Here is a 19,062-nt window from a genome sequence, read left to right as displayed (position 1 = left end):
TTGAAGCCGATGGAACTGGCCTGCTTAAAAACATTCCCTAAAGATTTAAAATCCACCCAACAAAATAACTCAGTTTCTGGCTTATTTTTATGTTTCTTTTACTACCTGTATGCATAAAACCTACCTGAAATGACTTGTTAACGTAAAACCTCTGAAAATGTAAATGTGGAAGAAAACAGATGTTCCTTCTGAAATTATACTAATTGTGCTTCAGCTGTGTTCACTTGTCAGACAGATTCATGATTATAAATGTAGTTTAAAAAATAGTCTTGATGGTGAAGCAAATGTAAGCTCATAAAAGAGTAAATAGAAGTGTATATAAATGTTTCATTGAAATAAAGTAACATAATGCACAGGGAGCCTGTTGATGTATTAATGCATTGTCACTTCTTACACTTGATCTTATTTTTAAAAGGAGTAAGAAAGGGTGAAATTTTTAATTCTGCTAGATTGAAAGGAAACTAACAAGATATATTAATATTACCCAGAACACTGGTTTACAGCAGTCAACTAGGGAATTCATTAAAATTAGATTTTTGGGCACCATCTATCAAAATTCTGTTACAGAGGACTGTGGCTGGACCTCAAGAATCTAAATCTTTAATAAGTACCCCTAAATGAAGCTATTCCAGAAAGGTTGCAGGTGACATTAGAAATATTTGTACACAATGTAATTAATTGTGCATTTTGTACAGATGTCTGGTGATACATTTCTTCCATCTTTCTATGCTCTGAAAAAATGAAGATGGGTTTTAAGGATGTCCATGACTGTATACTTTGCATTATGACTTTAATAGAATATATTTTAATTGCCAGCTGGTCCCTGGGGATATTGCCAAGTAGAACCACATCTGGCAAACATTGCTTCAGCTCAAGACAAATCGCAAGAAATAAAGAAGTGAGCTGACCAGTGAAACATTCGCCATCGGACATTATGCCAGTTCAATTCTTGTCTCTCTTTCCATTTGTCAGTCAAGTTAATCTAAATGACGAATGTGATCTAAAGTACATTTGTCAAAATTTCTGTATTTTTCTCTTTAAATCTTTACTTACCATACTTTGGCTTGTATCTAACATGCATTCAGAAGGAGAATGTTACTCAATGTAATTGTTTTTATTTTGGAAGGCTTAAGTCATTGCAATGATATTTATTGGGTGATAAAGCTATCAGTACCTTAGATCTCCTAGGCATGGGCCTTTGAACATTTGAAGGGAGAGAAGGGTGTAGTTGAAAGGGCAAATGCTGGAAAGCTACAGAGCTTCACCACCCACCATCCCCAAGGAAGTAATTTGCAATATTCTTGTGCTTGGGCTTATCTTGCACCCAGTGGGACTTGAGACTTTGTGATAGACAAGTTGAAGTTCTTGATGAGGATATTCTGCTTATGAATATAAATATACACTTAGATACAAAGACATGCTCATAAAGTGGTAGATATAAAAACCCTTTAAGGTTGGTTTTGTGCCTTGATCTTAGTCTTATTTCTTAGGCAGCATAAATTCAGATCAAGTTTGTTTTTGTTTTTGTGTTTTTGAGACGAAGTCCCACTCTGCTGCCCAGTTTGGAGTGCAGTGGTGCTGTCTCGGCTTACTGCAACCTCTGCCTGTCAGGTTCGAGCAGTTCTCCTGCCTCAGCCTCCCGTGTAGTTGAGATTACAGGTGCCCGCCACCATGCCCAGATAATTTTTGTATTTTTAGTAGAGATGGGGTTTCGCCATGTTAGCCAGGCTGGTCTGGAACTGCTGACCTCAGGTGATCTGCCCGCCTAGGCCTCCCAAAGTGCTGGGATTACCGACGTGAGCCACTGCCCCAAATATGGTAAATTAGTGAGACGTAGGTATAGTATAAAGAGTTAATATAGCTATACAAATAGATGCACAAATAAACCAACTTAAGTCAGTAGGCTCTCTAAGCTATTATGATGAGAATAAATAATGTTATGAACAGTAAGACTAGTAGCTATGTGAAATTACTTATTTATTTATTTTTTAACCAAAACTGTCTCTGATCAGATTTCTTATAGGAAAGACGTGCAGGACGCTCACACCTACAGTGCAGAGCTCGACCGACCGGACATCAAGATGGCAACCCAGATCTCTAAGATCATAAGCAATGTAACTTCTCTTTCTAAACCTTGAACAGAAATGATTTCTTACTTTTGTAGGAGACAAAGCATAGCTTCAGTGATTGGATGGTTAATTTATTGTAACTAATCAATATAAATGAATAAATCTCAATTCCCCCCCCCAAATTATCTATTTTATTATGTTAATTATTTGGGTATATGCAGAAACAGTCCAAACTCAAATTGGCTATGGCTAGTGTAATCATTCTTTTAGAGAAGTACTATTTAGGTATAAGTTGACATTCAGATGTCTCAGCCTGCAAGTCAAGGTTATCAGTCATGTGGTCCCATATAATCTCTCCCCTAACCCTGCTCCAAAGACTCTTGCTTGGCTTCGTTTCCATATTGCTGCTGTTCATTGTGTAGATTCTCTTCCACCAACACTTACCTTTGTCCACTTTCTACGTGGCATAACTGTTTCTTATCTTCTCTAAGGTGCCCACTTGAGTTAATACCATTTTACTTAAACATATTGAAAAACCTGGTTAAAAATGATGGTTTAACTTGAACCAAAATTTTTCATAACATGGGCTAAATTCCCCCTAAAATCAATCATTACTATGTGCAAATGCACATCAATCAAGTATGGCCAGAACAGTTCCTGAGAATAAATGAAACTATAAAAGCTACTGATATGGAGAGTACAGGGTCTCAATTCCCCAGAAATTTTCCCGAATATTTTGCTATAGTATTTATATATAATTACAAAGATGATGATGACTGAACACTTAGCCTCAAAATTAGTATTTTACTGCAAAAAGTTGAGTTTGTTCATGTAAGCACAGGATAAAATCAATTTCTGCTTTAGCAGTCAACATTTTAGTGTTTGATATGTTGTAAGGAATATTAATGGGATGAAGGTCTGTTATATTTTATTTTGGCTAATGTCAGTGTTTCCATATTGACATCATTGGAGGGCAGAAATATTTAACATTGTCTTATTTATTCATTTTAGGCAGAATACAAGAAAGGACAAGGAATAATGAATAAAGAGCCCGCTGTAATTGGAAGACCAGATTTTGAACATGCCGTGGAAGCTTCTAAACTTTCTAGTCAAGTAAGGCTCTAGTGATGATTCCACAATGACTTTATTCAGAGATTTTGTTTCTAGCAGCACAGGAAAATATTTCATTTTAGATAATATCTTTAATTGCAAGGATAAACAGAGATAATGTTTCTGAGCCCATTTCACATGGGCTTGCAATCATTATGAATTTCAGTAAAGGAAAAATAAATTAAGTCTAATTTTAAGCATAAAACAAAGTTTTCTTTTCTCCAGACATAAATCTGAACATTTTTCAATGACTTTAGCCATGTTGTCACATTTCCCTGGATTTCCGGAAATCATTAATAGTCATACTAAATAATTGTGTTTTAATCTACACACACACACACACACACACACACACACACAGTTTTAAACTTAGTAATAAGAATATTAATTTTCCCAATTTCAAGTGCTTTTGTTTAATCACAAAATTTAAAAGGGGAGATGAAAATTAAGAAAACTTTGAAGTCTTATCAAAGAGCATAAAATAAGGTCTGAAAAAGTATAAAGGCATTTTATGTTTTTGGCTGAAAGTCTCAATAGATAAAGATGTCAGTTCTTTCAGAATTATGTAAATGTCAGGCAACTTCTATTAGAATCCAACAGTGTTTTTTTTTTTGTTTGTTTTGTTTTAAATGGATAAAATGATCTTAAAGTTTGTGTGGAAAGAAAATACCAGTGAATAGCCTTTAAAAGTATGAAAATGAAGACCAGTGAATGGGAACTTAAGTTATGAGTTACTGTAAGTTAATAGAAAACTACTGAAATTAAATCAATATGGGATTGGTGTAGTGAGAGATTAAATAATCAGTAGGGTAGAATAGGGAGTCCTGAAATAGATTCCAATATGTATAAGAATTTAATATATGATAAAAGTGTTGATTCAAGTCAGTGGGGAGAAGTTGGATTAGCTAATAAATGGTGCTGAATAACACACCGTCCTTCATGGGAAGACCAAAATTGGACCCAAATCTTAAACCATATACAAAAATGAATTCCAGGTGGATTAAAAATGTGAATGCAAACAATAAAATAATTTAAGAATCTTCAAAGAAAATCCAGGAGACTCTGTGTACCACATAAGGATAACAGAGTTTCTTAAACAAGACCAGAAATCCAGAAGCTATAATAGGTAGGCACATTAACTATATAAAAAACTCTCTTAATGAAAAAGGTAACATTTATAGAGTCAACAATAATGTTAACAAACAGGAATTTTTGCACATTTATACTATTTTTGATTTCGAAAATACTCATTTCTCAAGTTGCAGAAATCTTTCTTGAATTACATTTCAAAGTGGAGAGATGTAAATGATGAAAGGTATGAAATCTGATTGAAGAGCCTAAAATAAGTCCCAAACAAATGAAAAGACATACTATTCTGTTGGTGAAAGAGCCTTGATACTAAATATCCAAAAATGTTAATTCTTTCAAAGTTAACATTAAAAGCTCCGTGCAATTCCAACTGGAATTCAAAAAAAAGGGTTTAAAAAATTTTAATGAAATGAAAAACTTGAATGAATTAAATAATTTAGAGTTTATACAGAGAAGGATGTATCTGAGAATAGTTTTTTAAAATACAAAAAAAGAGAAGTGGTCTTCAAATATTTGGAAAAGTACTTGTAATGCATTTGATGAGAACATTTTAATATTTTAAATATAAAATGTCTATAATATGCAATACCTATAAAATATAAATGTTCTTTAAAAGGAATTTATTTTTGTATATAGTTTAAGATTTGGGTCCAATTTTGTTTTTCCCATGAATGAAAAAGATTAACAGCCCAGTAGAAAAAGGGGTAAATGAAATGAATAGACAGTTCACAGAAGAACAAACATAAATGATCAATCAACAGGCGAAAAGATGCCCAAATTTATTAGTAGAAAGGGAAATACCAACAGAGTGAAAGCAAAATGTCTTTTACACCCATGTGCACCCATCACAATGTGTCTTGTTAGTGTGGAGAAGAAAGACACGTCCTTAGAAAGTTCATGTGTAGGAGGTAGATTTTTGCTAATTTGGATTTAAAGGGAGAAGTCAACTCTGCTCAAGGGGAAGGCCCCAAATACAGGCTGGGAATAAGTGTGCCAGGGGACAGAAATCTGATGGCAGAGGCTCTGAGCAAGAGGATATAGTTGTGCGTGTATGAAGAGGAATTTGGGAGGAGTTTAGATGTTGTGTCATGTGTATTGATTTTGACGATAAGCCATTGCTTAGAGAACAGAATAAGAATAATGTGTTCATATATATAATTTTTCCCCTTTTTTTATTGTGATAAAACATATATAACGTAAAATTTACCATCTGAACCGTTTTTAAGTGTGCAGTTCAGTGGCATTAAATGCGTTTATAATGTTGTGCTACCCTCACCACCATCCATCTGCAGGACTCTTTTCATCCTGTAAAAGTGAAACTCTATACCTGTTAAATAATAACTCCCCATCACCCCCTTTCCAGAATAGTGTGTTCTATGAACAAATAATGATAAAAAGAAAAAGGGATTTCAGAACCCAATCACAGGAAGCATTTCGGGGTTCAATTCCAAAAAGTAAACACCAGAACTACGTTTTGCCATGTTAACTGTAGTCTCTCAGGGAAGAAAGAAGACATCACTGAAGGTTTTGAGCAAAGATTGATTGTGAAGAAAATACTTAGGGAAGGTTAACGTGGTGACATTGGTCAGGAAAGTCTGGCTCACAAGTGGTGAATGTCCACAGGCCAGCTGGGCTGTGACAGTGGTAACCTGCACATAAAGTGATCAGTACCTGAATAGACTCTGTGGCTGTGGGAATGAAAATGAAGCAGACACAACTGCTCCCTGGGAGAGGCAGACTTGAGAGATGCCCAAATGCAATTGTGCCTCACAGTAATTGTTTTACAGTTAACAAGGGACTTTCACTTATAAAGCAACTTTGTAACTCAGGAGGCTACTGATGTGCAAGAGGTTGGGGACATGTCTGGGTGACACTCTCATTAAAAGGCTGTGACTCTAAGCACTACATATTCCCAGTAATGCTTGTTGAAGAGACAGGGGATATGGGCATCACTTTAGATTTCCAGCATAGCTACCTGGCCTCTTACAACTTCACCCTTTTCTGGGGACAGAAATTCCCCATCAGTTACACAGGAGAGAAAGCAAATTCTGGAGAAGCAGTATGGTTTGGTCTAGTGGTTAAGAAAATGTACCCTGGAGCAGGGCCCTCCTGGTTCTGTTGCTTGCTAGCAGAGTGACCTGGGACAAATTGCTTCATTTCTCTGTTTTTGTTTCCTCTTCTGTAAAATGGGCATGACAGCAACAGTGTTTACTTCTCAGGGTTGCTGTGAAGGTTAAATGAGTTACTTTGAGTAAAACACTTAAAATGGTGCCTGGCCCATAGAAACATGACATCATTTCATAGGAATAATTTTACTTTAGATATTCAAAATAGTTTTCTGTTCTACATTTTTAGATGCATTCATGCACAGAATGGAGCAGGAATACAAACACTGTGAGATTCTGGCCTTAAATTCATTCTACCACACTCCTATTTGAGAGCCCTTAGAAGAAAGTTTTGACATTTGAGCTTTATTTTCACATTTCAAATTCAATCCACAAAAATTCCCCCATTTGATCCTTACTTGGGCTTGAAAGCAGATTTTTTTTCTTAAATCTTAAATTATTTAGCAACTGAGTGATCAGATGCTTAAGCAGATTGTAATTTTTAAGTTACATTATAACTTTCATGTTTATTTTTTCATGTCATGTGAGATTTTCTAAGTGGTATAAAAACTCATCAGAAAAGGGGAAAGGTGGGAAAATAATAGGAATTCTGGGATGAACTCAGTATATTCCATTTGTATTTTCAGGTATATCAATTATAACAGAAATGTGGGCAGAAAGTTTAGTTTCTTATTTTCATTGACAGCATTAAAGCTTTTAGTTTGCTCCTCAACTAATAATAAAGGCACTTAAATACATAGAAGGCAAACGATTTAGGGATTTAATAAGCAGGGAGATGAGAGTGGATAGAATGCGGGGAGAAAAAGAGCACCAGAGCACCAGAAGCATTGTAACAGAGAAGGCAATGACAAGGCAATGGTCAAGGTATGTGGGGATAAGACTTGTCTGATGAAAGGATGGGAACAGAGAGTGAATGGGTGGGATTCTCACGTGTCGTCTGTAAATTGAACTCTGTGGGATTTCACCCGGGAAAGGTAATGGGAACACATACCAAACCCTTCTTATATTCTACAATAGCTTTACTCCCGCAGTTGTAAACTGTCCCTTTAAAAATGTACAATATAGATAAAATTATGGCCAGGTTATTTAAAAAAAATCGTTAAAAAAATAAAGCAAAAATCTCCTGTGCCAAGATGAAGGGATTGGTGCATATGTATCTCAAATATAAGTAGAGTAACTGTTGAATTCATTGACTTTAAAAATTCTAAGAGTAATTTATTAATTAATATATACATAGATCATCTTATTACTTGGAATTTGTCTATATGATGAATAGACTCCTTGTTCAGTTTTATAACCTCAAGGAAAAACTATGTACTTATAGTATTTAGGATTGTTCTAAAATTGCATTAATACATTGATAAGAATTTTTTTTTTTTTTGAGACAGAGTCTCTTTGTGTCGCCCAGGCTGGAGTGCAGTGGCACGATCTCGGCTCACTGCAAGCTCTGCCTCCTGGGTTCACGCCATTCTCCTGCCTCAGCCTCCGAGTAGCTGGGACTATAGGCGCCCGCCGCCATGCCCAGCTAATTTTTTGTATTTTTAGTAGAGACGGGGTTTCACCATGTTAGCCAGGATGGTCTCGATCTCCCAACCTCGTGATCTGCCTGCCTCAGCCTTGGCCTCCCAAAGTGCTGGGATTACAGGCGTGAGCCACCGCGCCCAGCAAGAATGGGTTTTAAACCTAAAAATCACATTATAAATTACCATGAAAATTTAGTAGTAAGCAGTGGCCTTAAATTGCAAGGAGTATTAATTGGTTTGGACAATCTACCATTCTCCTGTCCTGGCAAGCACTCCCTCCACCAAACTTGTCACACCCAATTATTAGCTCAAATGTCATGTTCCTGACTCGCCAATTTAAATTCTGCTCTCTTCCCCTTTATTCTCTGCCTTTCTTTACAGTTCTTGATACAATTTGTAGTAGTTGCATGATATATGTGTGTATGTGTGTGTTTTAGAAATCCATTTCACTTCCCACAAGGCAGGCTCCATGGAGACAGGGCTCATATGCCTTTGATCCACTATTATGGGAAAACACAGATTACGCTGCCAATAGATGTATAGAGTCTGATTAAACCAGTATTCTCTGGATCATTAACATTTGGTGCAAAGTCAGTAAGACGTTATTTTGCAAGGAAAATAAGAGCAGAGATATTATATTGTGTAAAATTAAGACTTAAAGATATTATTGATTTTATGATGAGTTCTATGTAAAAATCTGTCCTGTCTTCCTTGACAGCTTTTAGTTTAATTTCATCCAAGATTGCTGGGGATTGATGTCTGTAGATACGCAGTATTGTGTTATTTGCTTACTTTTCATTTTCAATGATAATTAAGGTACACTTATCAAGCTATTTCTTTGCTAGAATATGTTTACATGATTATGGTGAAACACCTTCATTCAGGGTCTGCTTTTTTGTGCCTTTGCTGGCTTTTTGTGAGTCTGAGTCACAGGTGATGTCAGTATAAAGTTTTGGGTTTGCATGTTACATTTCACACATACCCAGGTGCAGTTATGAGGATCTGGACCCTCATAGGAGGATCTGCAGATGTAACTTCTCATTTCTTTATATGAGAAGTTGTGCAGTTGTGAGGAGCTACAATGCTGTCATTGTAGCTTAACAGTATCCATGTTTTCTCCAAGTGTGAGCCTCTGAAAATCCTGCTGTCTCTTATAATTTTTTAAAAAACGTCTAGGAGTTGGATCCTATATACCTATAGAGTATTTTTTTAGAAGGTGATACTTCCATGATGTGATTATTATGCATTGCATGCCTGTATCAAAACATATCATGTACCCCATAAATATAATACACCTACTATGTACCCACAAAGATTAAAAATAAAAAAATAATAAAAACAAAAGTGATAAATATTAGGACCACTAGGCACACTAGTCAAAATGTAAATAAAGCCAGTCATATGGAGTAACTTCATTTGTTTCCAGAATAATTGAAATAGGTATAAGGAGTAACATTGTGTCTTAAAACCATGGCAAAGTCACTCCAATACCTGTTCCTCCCTTTCTCAAATGATCTCAAAACTGAAAGTGTTATGCCTTGTTCCATGGTTGGATAACAAGTTATAGTCAAGGAAAAGCATTTCCTGGATCTCTCAGAAGGTGCAAGCCTGCACGAGAAGGTAGACACACAGACGTATGAGCTCTAGGTTGAAAATACAATAGAATGTTGAGTGTGTCTGTGTAGTGAGTGAGTGAACAAGTCAGAAGGTGAGTGATGTGACTCCCTTCAACCATTTGGTGATCTTCTTAGTTCATTTTACCTGCATTCCTTACAGAAAGAGCGAACTTAGAAACAATTGGGTGTCGGTGTCTGGTCCATGCATTTTTTAATATAATGCAGTTATTTTACTTTGTGATTCATTAATGAGGGAAACTTGTGTTTTTGTTCCTTAGGCATCTTGAATCAAATCACTCACTGTAGTGAATATTCGAACAAGATAAATTTCACAACACAAGGCTTATTATTACATTTAATATGAATATATATGAATAACGGATTGATTATTGTTTCTTAGAAATGTGTAGATGGTCCCTGACTTCTAGTGGTTCAGTTTAAGACTGTTTAACCTTACCATGGCATGGAAGTGCTACACATTTAGTAGAAACCATACTTCAAGTACCCATATAACGATTCTGCTTTTCACTTTCCTTACAATATCCAATAAATTATATGAGATGTTCAACATGCATAAAACAGGCTTGTTATTAGATGATTTTGCCTCGCTGTAGGCTAAGGTCATTGTTCTGGGCATGTTTAAGGTAAGCCAGGTTAAGCTGTGATGTTTGGTAGGTTAGGTGTATTTGGTGCATTTTTAACTTACAATATTTTTAACTTATGGTGGATTTATTGAGATGCAACCCCATCATAAGTTGAGGAAGGGGTTTCCGTACGTTTACTTGGAAGAGCATATGCAAGGTTTAATAACAAGAAAAGAATTCATCAGTTTCATTTTCAAGTACTCTAGTGGTACTATGCTGGAAACCTCAGAGTTTGCAGAAACAGTATGATGGACTCTCTGTGTGCAAAGATCATATAACCTACTTTTGCCATTTAGCTAATACAGTGTTAATGAATATGGCTGAGTCAGAAGTGTCATTCCAGTGGAAAGCTGTTGAAGAGTCCACCATCTTTGTTGAGTGAATATCCTTTAGGCACTAGAAACTTAGGAGAGACAGGACCAGTGACTAAAATATGGTAAAAGTATAGCAGAAGGGTGAAGAGGGCAAAAAGAATAAGACTATGGCCAGGGGCAGTGACTCATGCCTGTAATCCCAGCACTTTGGGAGGCTGAGGCGGACAAATCATGAGGTTGGGAGATCGAGACCATCCTGGCTAACATGGTGAAACCCTAAATCTCTGCTAAAAATATAAAAAATTAGCTGGGCATGGTGGCGGGTGTCTGTAGCCCCAGGTACTTGGGAGGCTGAGGCAGGAGAATGGCGTGAACCCGGGAGGCGGAGCTTGCAGTGAGCCAAGATTGCACCACTGCACTCCAGCCTGGGCAACAGAGCGAGACTCCATCTCAAAAAAAAGTAATAAATAAATAAAATAAGACTTTGTATTTACGGGAGGACCAGGCAGGGTGAATCATTGCTTTTGTGCCAGCTACTGTATAAAGTGCTGAAGGAAATCTAAATTTCTTTCATTTGTAATTTTGTTCTTGATTTCAAGACACAAAATAATAAAAAAGTCCATTTTTCTTGTTTTAAAGAGGTCTTGCCAGTTACTTAAAATCAATTTGTACGGTATTGAGAATATCAGAAAGTTGTTATTATCAAATGGAACCAGAACAGAAAATATTTCCTGTAAACCATCTCAAAATATTTACCAAATGCTGTATTCCCATCAAGATTTTCTCTAGCTCTCTCTCATAGGTAGGTTCCGGACACGTGTCCCTGAAGGAGACCATCACCCTATGCATGTCTAAAATACACCATGAGAGCCATCCCAAATTGCTTTTTAATAAAGCCTTCTGCAAGGCAGAGCCTTTAGATGTATGCATAAGAGTGTATTATCAGAATGTTGTTAGAAAACAAAACATTGTAATAATTATAACATCAGAAAAATATTATGAGAGAACAAAACAGCTTACTTTGACCTGTGAAATCAGTTCACCCTTTCCTGGCTAAAGTAAGTTAAAGGGGGTGTGACATGTGAGTAGCTAGGATTTTTTTTTTTTTTTGTAGTGAACTTGTGTTTATATTCTAATTAGTTATGACATGAATGCTCATATTTCTCTATACATGGAGAAAAATATAGTTCTACCAAATAAGTTGATAATCCCTTTTTGGTTGTTTTAAGAGTCCTTTAAAAGGAGAAAAATAATTTAGAGTGAGTATTGGAGATGGTTTTCCTGGTGAATAAATTGTGGAGTTAAAGCAGAGAAAGTTTTAAATTGACATTAAATTGACCCAGGACATTTCAGAAAATGTAGTTCCTAAGACTAAATTTTTGAGCAAATGAAGTATAGGAAATGATGAGAAAAACTGTGGTACACATCATGCTCTTTATCTGGAATAATTCCCTTAGGAAAATTTATATTTAAATTCTGGGGCCTAGAATCTATTTTCTAAATGTGGTAGACATTAAGACATTTGTGGTCTAGGTTTCTAACTGATCATGCATTACAGAAATGCAGAAATGAAAACTGACATTTAAAAATCTTGGTATTTTAGTGCTTAATTCTCATTAGTAGGATTTGAGTTCATGCCATTGCATTTGTGATCAATGTAGAAGTAGAGCTTTTTTCATTAAAAAAAAAAAACAAAAAAACACTTTATGCCATTAAGCTTTATAGAGGGAGATGGATACCAGGAATGTAAACTTTGCAACCATTCATTTTAAAGGTAGCTTTTATTTTATCTATGTGAAAATCAAATGTGTTACTTTTAAATGTAAAGGCACGTGTACTGTTTATCTTTTCTTTTATGACAGATTAAATACAAAGAAAAATTTGATAATGAAATGAAGGATAAGAAACATCATTACAGTCCTCTTGAAAGTGCTTCTTTTAGGCAGAGTCAGCTTGCTGCTACATTGGCAAGCAATGTAAGTTGTAATTCATAGAAAATTATTTTCAGTATCTTTTGATTCTTTTTTTTTAGAATAGACTGTGTTGTAATTACTGATACTTAATCAAAATAATGTAGCTTCCAAGTAATTTGTAGTTGAACTGAAGCATATTTTTCTAAAGCTTTTTCTGAGAAAAATATGTTATTGTAATTAATTTTTAATGGTTACTGATTACTAATTAGTTAATAAGTAAGAATAGTATTGCAAATGAAGTTGTTATATCTGTTCAAGAGTAGAAATAGATTTTGCAGAGAAGTGGTCTGTATTACCACAAATTAGTGGTTAGGACAGTAGTTACCTCATGTAATTATGGCTATGAAATTGAGTTTATTGTAAAGTACTGCCTGGTACATGGTAATTTATCATATAAAGAAATTTTTAGAAATTTTACTTTAATGACTTACAATTTATTTTTTATCCCTTATGTAAATGCTGTGAAATACTTCCTTATATGAATTGTTCTCATTCCATGTTTTTAAAAATAATGAAAATTAATTTTACAAGAAATGATGTTTTAAATTCTTGTTAAAATTAGAGTATAGAAATAGCAACATCAAAAAATTGATTGCTATAGGTGAAAATATTTAGATTTCCTTTTCAAGTATAAAAATTATGCATTATTGATCTGTTGCTTTGTTAGAAATAGAGATGAAATATACTTAAAGGAACCTAGAACATAGTGCTGAAAGCTAAAGGTTTCGAGTCAGATTGGTTGGATTTAAATCCTGTTTCATCACCTATTACTATGTGTTTGTCTTTCTGTGCCTCAGTTTTCTTATCTATAAAATGGGACTACTTAAAATACCTACTTAATAAAGAGGTTATTGTGGAGATTCAATACTTATTAATACATATAAAGGGTTTTAGAAAAGTGGCACATAGTAAGTCTGTGATGTCTTTGCTATCAATATTTTGTTATTAATAGTATTATATTTTCAAAAAGTTGCTTTAAAAAAGTCTGTGGTGATAGGATGGAAGACATCAAAATCTTAAAATCTCCACAAAGCGTAATTGAAATGCTGTAGTAATTTCTAAAAAATGAAGTGGCTATTCTCTTTATTTTTTGAAAGCAGAGTTACTGTGAAAATTACTTTATTCTGTTAACATGAATATGTTAACAACAAAAGGAATTATCCAAGTATTTTCAAGCCCATATAGAAATAACTTTTTAAAATTCATTCTGTAGTAAATCAGCACCATCTAGTGGCTCCTTGTAAATTCGCCTGTCAATTTACCACTAAATAGTACTACTTTATGATGTATGAAAAATGCAATAATGCAAAAGCATAATATTTTCTTCTCCTAGATGGTATTTTGTTACATGTTATTTTCATAGGTGAAGTACAAGAAAGACATTCAAAATATGCATGATCCAGTTTCAGATCTCCCAAATTTGTTGTTTTTAGACCATGTTTTGAAAGCCAGCAAAATGCTCAGCGGCGTAAGTGGTTCATCTAATGGCAACCGTAGTTGCCTTGTGGCTCCAAGAAGCCAATATGTCTGCAGCGTTCGTGTGCTCACCTGCTTCCTTAGAAGGCCTGTGCCTCACTCCTCCCTCAATAACTAACTTATTGAAAAATACTCCTTTGCTTGCAGAAATCCCACCAGAGCTGTCACTTTGCAAAGGAGGTTCTTGGTGCTCTCCAGTATCTCCTGCATACAGCTATACTTCAAAGTGTCTGCACAATGGCCTTTCTGTCATTCTTCTTTCCCTTACTTCATCTGTGTTAGATTAAAGCCACTTGGAAGTTCAGGTTCTCAAGTCAGGGCTATTTTATTTTATGCAGGCCAGACCAGAGTGTCTTGTATTTAGTATGCCTTCAGTAGCATGAAAAATTGTCTTAGTCTGAATTGTATTTTCTCTGAAAATAATTCCTAACAGCATTTTTACTGCATTGACACATTGCTTTTAGTCTTGTCATGGTTTCAGTGTTCTCGGTCAAGGCAACCAGGAGAAAAGGGTGAGTTCTTCATGTCCTGATGACAATATCTGGGTGCACTGCCCATGTAGTCAGCCCCGTGGAACTCTCACTACCCTGGATGCTGTTCCAACCCATAGTACATCAGGACCCTGACTTCGCTAACTCTCGTAACTGACAACCCTAAGTCACACGTGGGTCCGTTTTGTACAGTCTAATGTAAATTGTTTCTATCATCTCTTTAACAGAGAAAACGCAACAAAGTCATATGTTACTTATTTCATATATCATTTATAAAGTTTAGATCTTCATTTAGGTGGTGTTTTTGCCTAGAGGACAGATTTCTTTTTCCCCATAGACAAATTGTGATTGAATGACTACTTCATGGGAGAGAAAGTTTAAGACTTAAAAAATGTGTTCCTTTTGAAGTGCCTACTTACAAAGTTGTATACATTGTATAAAGTTGACATTTGCTCAACTTTATTGTATATTAGAATGGCCTCCTTTATCTAGTATTTGTGAAGAAACAAAGAATAGCCTATATTAACATTTTCATGTAAAAAATTGGAATTTTGTTGATTTATAAATTAAAAGATTGAATAAGATTGCTCAGTAATTCTGCCAAAATTATCCATTTGTCGTAGTAGCTGTTGTTTTAAAGACCCCTAGATGTCTTTAGCAATATCAGAATTACTTTTATTTTAACCTAAACTCTATAGAGTGATATGAGTGCCTTAATTAGTGTGTAAAATCATTCTAATTAAAATTTTGGGAACATTTTCCCCTGGAAAATGGACCTCTCGTAGTGTTCAGTTTCTTTTATAACTTTACATAAATTAAGAAATGTGTATTTTGTGTAACTCTGTGTATCTCCCACTAGGAGGCAACAGAGACTGTTATATAATGAAAGACACACATTCGAAGTTCTTTTGCAGATCTTAATTCAAATAAGTTTTCCTTGGTATTTTTTTGTTTTTGTTTTCTTAAATAGGAGTTTCTGAAATTCTTTGTAACTAAAATGGATAATTGTGTTGGGAACGATATTTACTGAATTTTTCAGTATATATTAATTATTTTAGACATTAATATATATCTGTTGTGGATTTTAACTCAGTAATGGACTATGTTGTAGTTTGTTACATTCATGATTATTTTATAAACACGTATTACAAGATAATTTCTAATCAGATTATAATGTCTGTATTATTATCTTTCTTTCCAGATTTTAACTGGTTAAAAAAAAAAAACAGTTTTTTTTTTAAGATGGAGTCTCACTCTGTCTCAGGCTGGAGCGTAATGGCGTGATCTTGGCTCACTGCAATCTCCACCTCCCAGGTTCAAGCGATTCTCCTGCCTCAGCCTCCTGAGTATCTGGGACTACAGATGCACACCACCACGTCCCACTAATTTTGTATTTTTAGTAGAGATGGGGTTTGATCATGTTGGCCAAGGATGGTCTCGATCTCTTGACCTGGGAGCCAAGGGTGGGAGCCACCATGCCTATCCCAAAAAAAGGCTTTTAAAAAAAAAATTAGAGGAGCCAAAATTTATAACTTGTTTCCTTCAATCAAGATGTATTCTGTGGGCTGGGTGCAGTAGCTCCTGTTTGTAATCCCAGCATTTTGGGAGGCCAAGGCAGGAGGATGGCTTGAGGCCAGGAGTTTGAGACCAGTGTGGGCAACATAGTGGGACCCTAGCTCCACAAAAAAATAAAGAAATTAGCTAGGCATGGTGACATGCACCTATAGCTCCAGCTACTCAGGAGGCTAAGATGAGAAGATTGCTTTAGCCCAGAGGTCAAGGCTGCAGTGAGCCATGATCCCTCCACTGCACTGCACTCCAGCCTGGGTGACAGAGCAAGACCCTGTCCAAAAAAAAAAAAGTACTATATGAACATTTTCATGACCTTCCTGGGGGTGCTTTCCTCCCTGATTTTATTCTGGTTAGGTTTGGGGGAACATACATTGCAGCTCCCTAATTGACTGGAAGCACTTGAGGCCAGGCTCCCTCTGGGGATTATTGCTTTGTCTCACATGAAAGGGCAGCTCTCTTGTGGCAGGACGGTTGGGCATCTGTTCCATTCCTAGCACTGGGCTTTCTTCCTCTTTCACTCTGAAATCCCTGGAGCATCCCCTAAGATCGAAATGCAAATTTCCTTATGGCCAGCTCTTTCCTGCTCCCTTTCAAATACAGTTTCTGTATCCCTCCACTCTATTGTCATTTTTACTGGCACCCCATTGCCTAATAAGCAACTATTTTTAGCATCTTAAGTCTCTGTAGCCTTGAGTCTTTAAGAGCTACCATTTACTTCTAAAGGTCTTTTCCAAATAAGGCAAAATAACTAAGTGTCCAATCTCCAATGATAGAAATCACGAAATAATCATTTTTAAAATTTTCTAATTTATAATTGTTATTGATACATAATGGTCGTATATATTTATGGGGTAAATGTAATGTTTTGATACAGGCATGCAGTGTGTATTGATCAAATCAGGATAACTGAGGTATCCATCAGTTCAAGCATTTGTCATTTCTTTCTGTTAGGAACATTTCAATTCCACTCTTAGTTATTTTAAAATGTACAATAAATCATTGTTAACTATGGTCACCCTATTGTGGTATTGAATACTAGATCTTCAACTCATTCTCTCTAACTGTATTTTTGCACCCCTTAACCTTCTCCACTTGAGGAGATGGTCTCTACTCTTCCCAGCTGCTGGTAACCATCATTCTACTCTGTCTTCATAAGTTCAGCCTCCCAAGTAGCTGGGGCTATAGGTGCATGCCATCATGCCCAGCTAATTTCTTTATTTTTTGTAGAGCTGGAGTCTCACTATTTTAGCTCCCACATATGAGTGAGGGAACATGTGAAATTTGTTGTTCTGTGCCTGGCTTATTTCACTTAACATAATGACCTCCAGTTCCATCCATGTTGTTGCAAATGGCAGGATCTCATTCATTTTTGTGGCTGAATAGTATTCCATTGTGTATATGTACCACATTTTCTTTATTCATTCATCTATTGATGGACACTGAGATTGCTATTGAAACAATTTTTGTCATATTGCTGCCTGTTACATTTAGCATCTTTCAGTGGCCAGACTTGGCATCCCTGTTCAATTCAGTCTCTTCCAAATTCAACTTGTTTTCTGTACGTCTAAATAGTAGCCTTCATCCAATTTTTTCAGCTTCAAAACTCAACTGACTGTTCCCAGATTTCTCAATTTCTCTTCCGGGCACCTTTTACCCTTTTCTTTTAGGAAAAATAGTTGAATTATTTCTCTTACATTTTCCTTGTGATCCTCAATCTTCTTCATGGTGGAGTCTTTTTGTATAGGACTTTTTATTCCTTGCCTCTGGGTTTCTTTTCCTTTATTCTTTTTGTTTTTCTTTCCTTCTCTCCTTTTGAACAGTGTTAAACATATTCCTGTCAAAAGATAAGAGCAAGACAAATGGTCTTTATTTTGCTCCACTTTACCTATTCCACGATTCCCAGCGCTAGCTTTTCGTTGCCACTCCCTGGTGTTGTGAATATCCTTTACATTATGTTTGCGGCTAATTGTCCTCTGCCTCTCTTATGTGTTTCATATGCTGACCTAGAGTGGGTCTGTCTTGCATTGTCTGTGTATCTCAGTGTCAGAAACCTCCTACCTGCCAGCTAACTGCAGACGGGGACTTGGCAACAGCTTTGCAGCTCTCGGTGGCTTGTATTGTGCAGTTTGCATTTCTAAGTATTGATGGCTCTAATCAGTCTCTTTGATTCTAAATTTATTTTCACATTCTGTATTTTAGCGAGAATATAAAAAGATCTTTGAGGAAAACAAAGGAATGTATCATTTTGATGCGGATGCTGTGGAACATCTGCACCATAAAGGCAATGCCATCCTCCAAAGTCAGGTACGCACTTGCTGGGCACCTACCCTCCCTGCCAGGACGCCGTAACCATCCTGAGGCCTGCCACTCACTGCCATGCATCTTAACTGAGAATGTACAGTTGCAGAAAAGAATAAATCCTGAGAATGTTAACATTACTTTTGAAAATCTCAAACACTATTTGCTATGTATGTATTGGGGTCAGGGGAGCTTGAACCATATTTCAATCTAAAGGCATTTTGTAAAATAACTGTTACTTCACATAATTAAAAAGTTACAAGATAGGAATTAATTAAACTATGGTCAAACCACATGATGATTTAAATTTTTCTAGTGTCTTGATTTGTCATTTTGAGCAGTAACATTAATTTTCCAGGTGCAAGGTTTATTATAATTTCTTATTTCAATTATAAGTGTTATTAAAAAGGGAATACAGTCTTACTAATGTATTCTTGATTAATATTTTTTTCCAATATGAAATTCTAGGTACTCCCTGAATAAACTTAAAAAAAGTCGTCTCTCTAGCATACTTTAAAGTCGCTATTTTTTAAAAATTCTGAGCTTAAATAGTTGTAAAAGATGTCAGTTCCAGCATCTGTTAAGATAAAATTTTATATCAGTCTTTTAAATCTATTCTGTGGAATGTAAAGTCCATAAAAATTTCATACTCACCTTCATTGGTTTTAAAAATAAACAAAACAGTTCCCCTTTAAGTTTGGAAATACACATCATTTCTAAAAATTTCTTATTTCATTTCATTTATTTCACAAAATTTTTGT

General features: G+C 35.6%; 2 protein-coding genes across 8 annotated transcripts in view; one reads left to right on the top strand and one right to left on the bottom strand.

Moving 5' to 3' along the window:
• Nucleotides 1-19,062, bottom strand: part of LOC126962727 (60S ribosomal protein L12-like) — a 990,727-nt gene that overhangs the window by 279,735 nt on the left and 691,930 nt on the right. The window lies entirely within an intron of this gene.
• NEBL (nebulette) overlaps nt 1-19,062 on the top strand; it is a 378,265-nt gene that overhangs the window by 289,425 nt on the left and 69,778 nt on the right. For 4 of the 7 annotated variants that reach the window (XM_050804043.1, XM_050804045.1, XM_050804042.1 and 1 more), the window contains 5 exons: nt 2,013-2,114; nt 3,081-3,182; nt 12,354-12,467; nt 13,828-13,932; nt 18,203-18,307. The exons of the other annotated variants lie outside the window; for them this stretch is intronic. In XM_050804043.1, coding sequence (XP_050660000.1) covers nt 2,013-2,114; nt 3,081-3,182; nt 12,354-12,467; nt 13,828-13,932; nt 18,203-18,307 — 528 coding nt within the window. The remainder of the gene's footprint in view (nt 1-2,012; nt 2,115-3,080; nt 3,183-12,353; nt 12,468-13,827; nt 13,933-18,202; nt 18,308-19,062) is intronic. 7 annotated transcript variants of the gene reach the window in all.

The sequence above is a fragment of the Macaca thibetana genome, chromosome 9 (assembly GCF_024542745.1).
Source record: "Macaca thibetana thibetana isolate TM-01 chromosome 9, ASM2454274v1, whole genome shotgun sequence".
Lineage (NCBI taxonomy): Eukaryota > Metazoa > Chordata > Mammalia > Primates > Cercopithecidae > Macaca > Macaca thibetana.
This window is presented reverse-complemented; position numbering and strand designations above follow the sequence as displayed.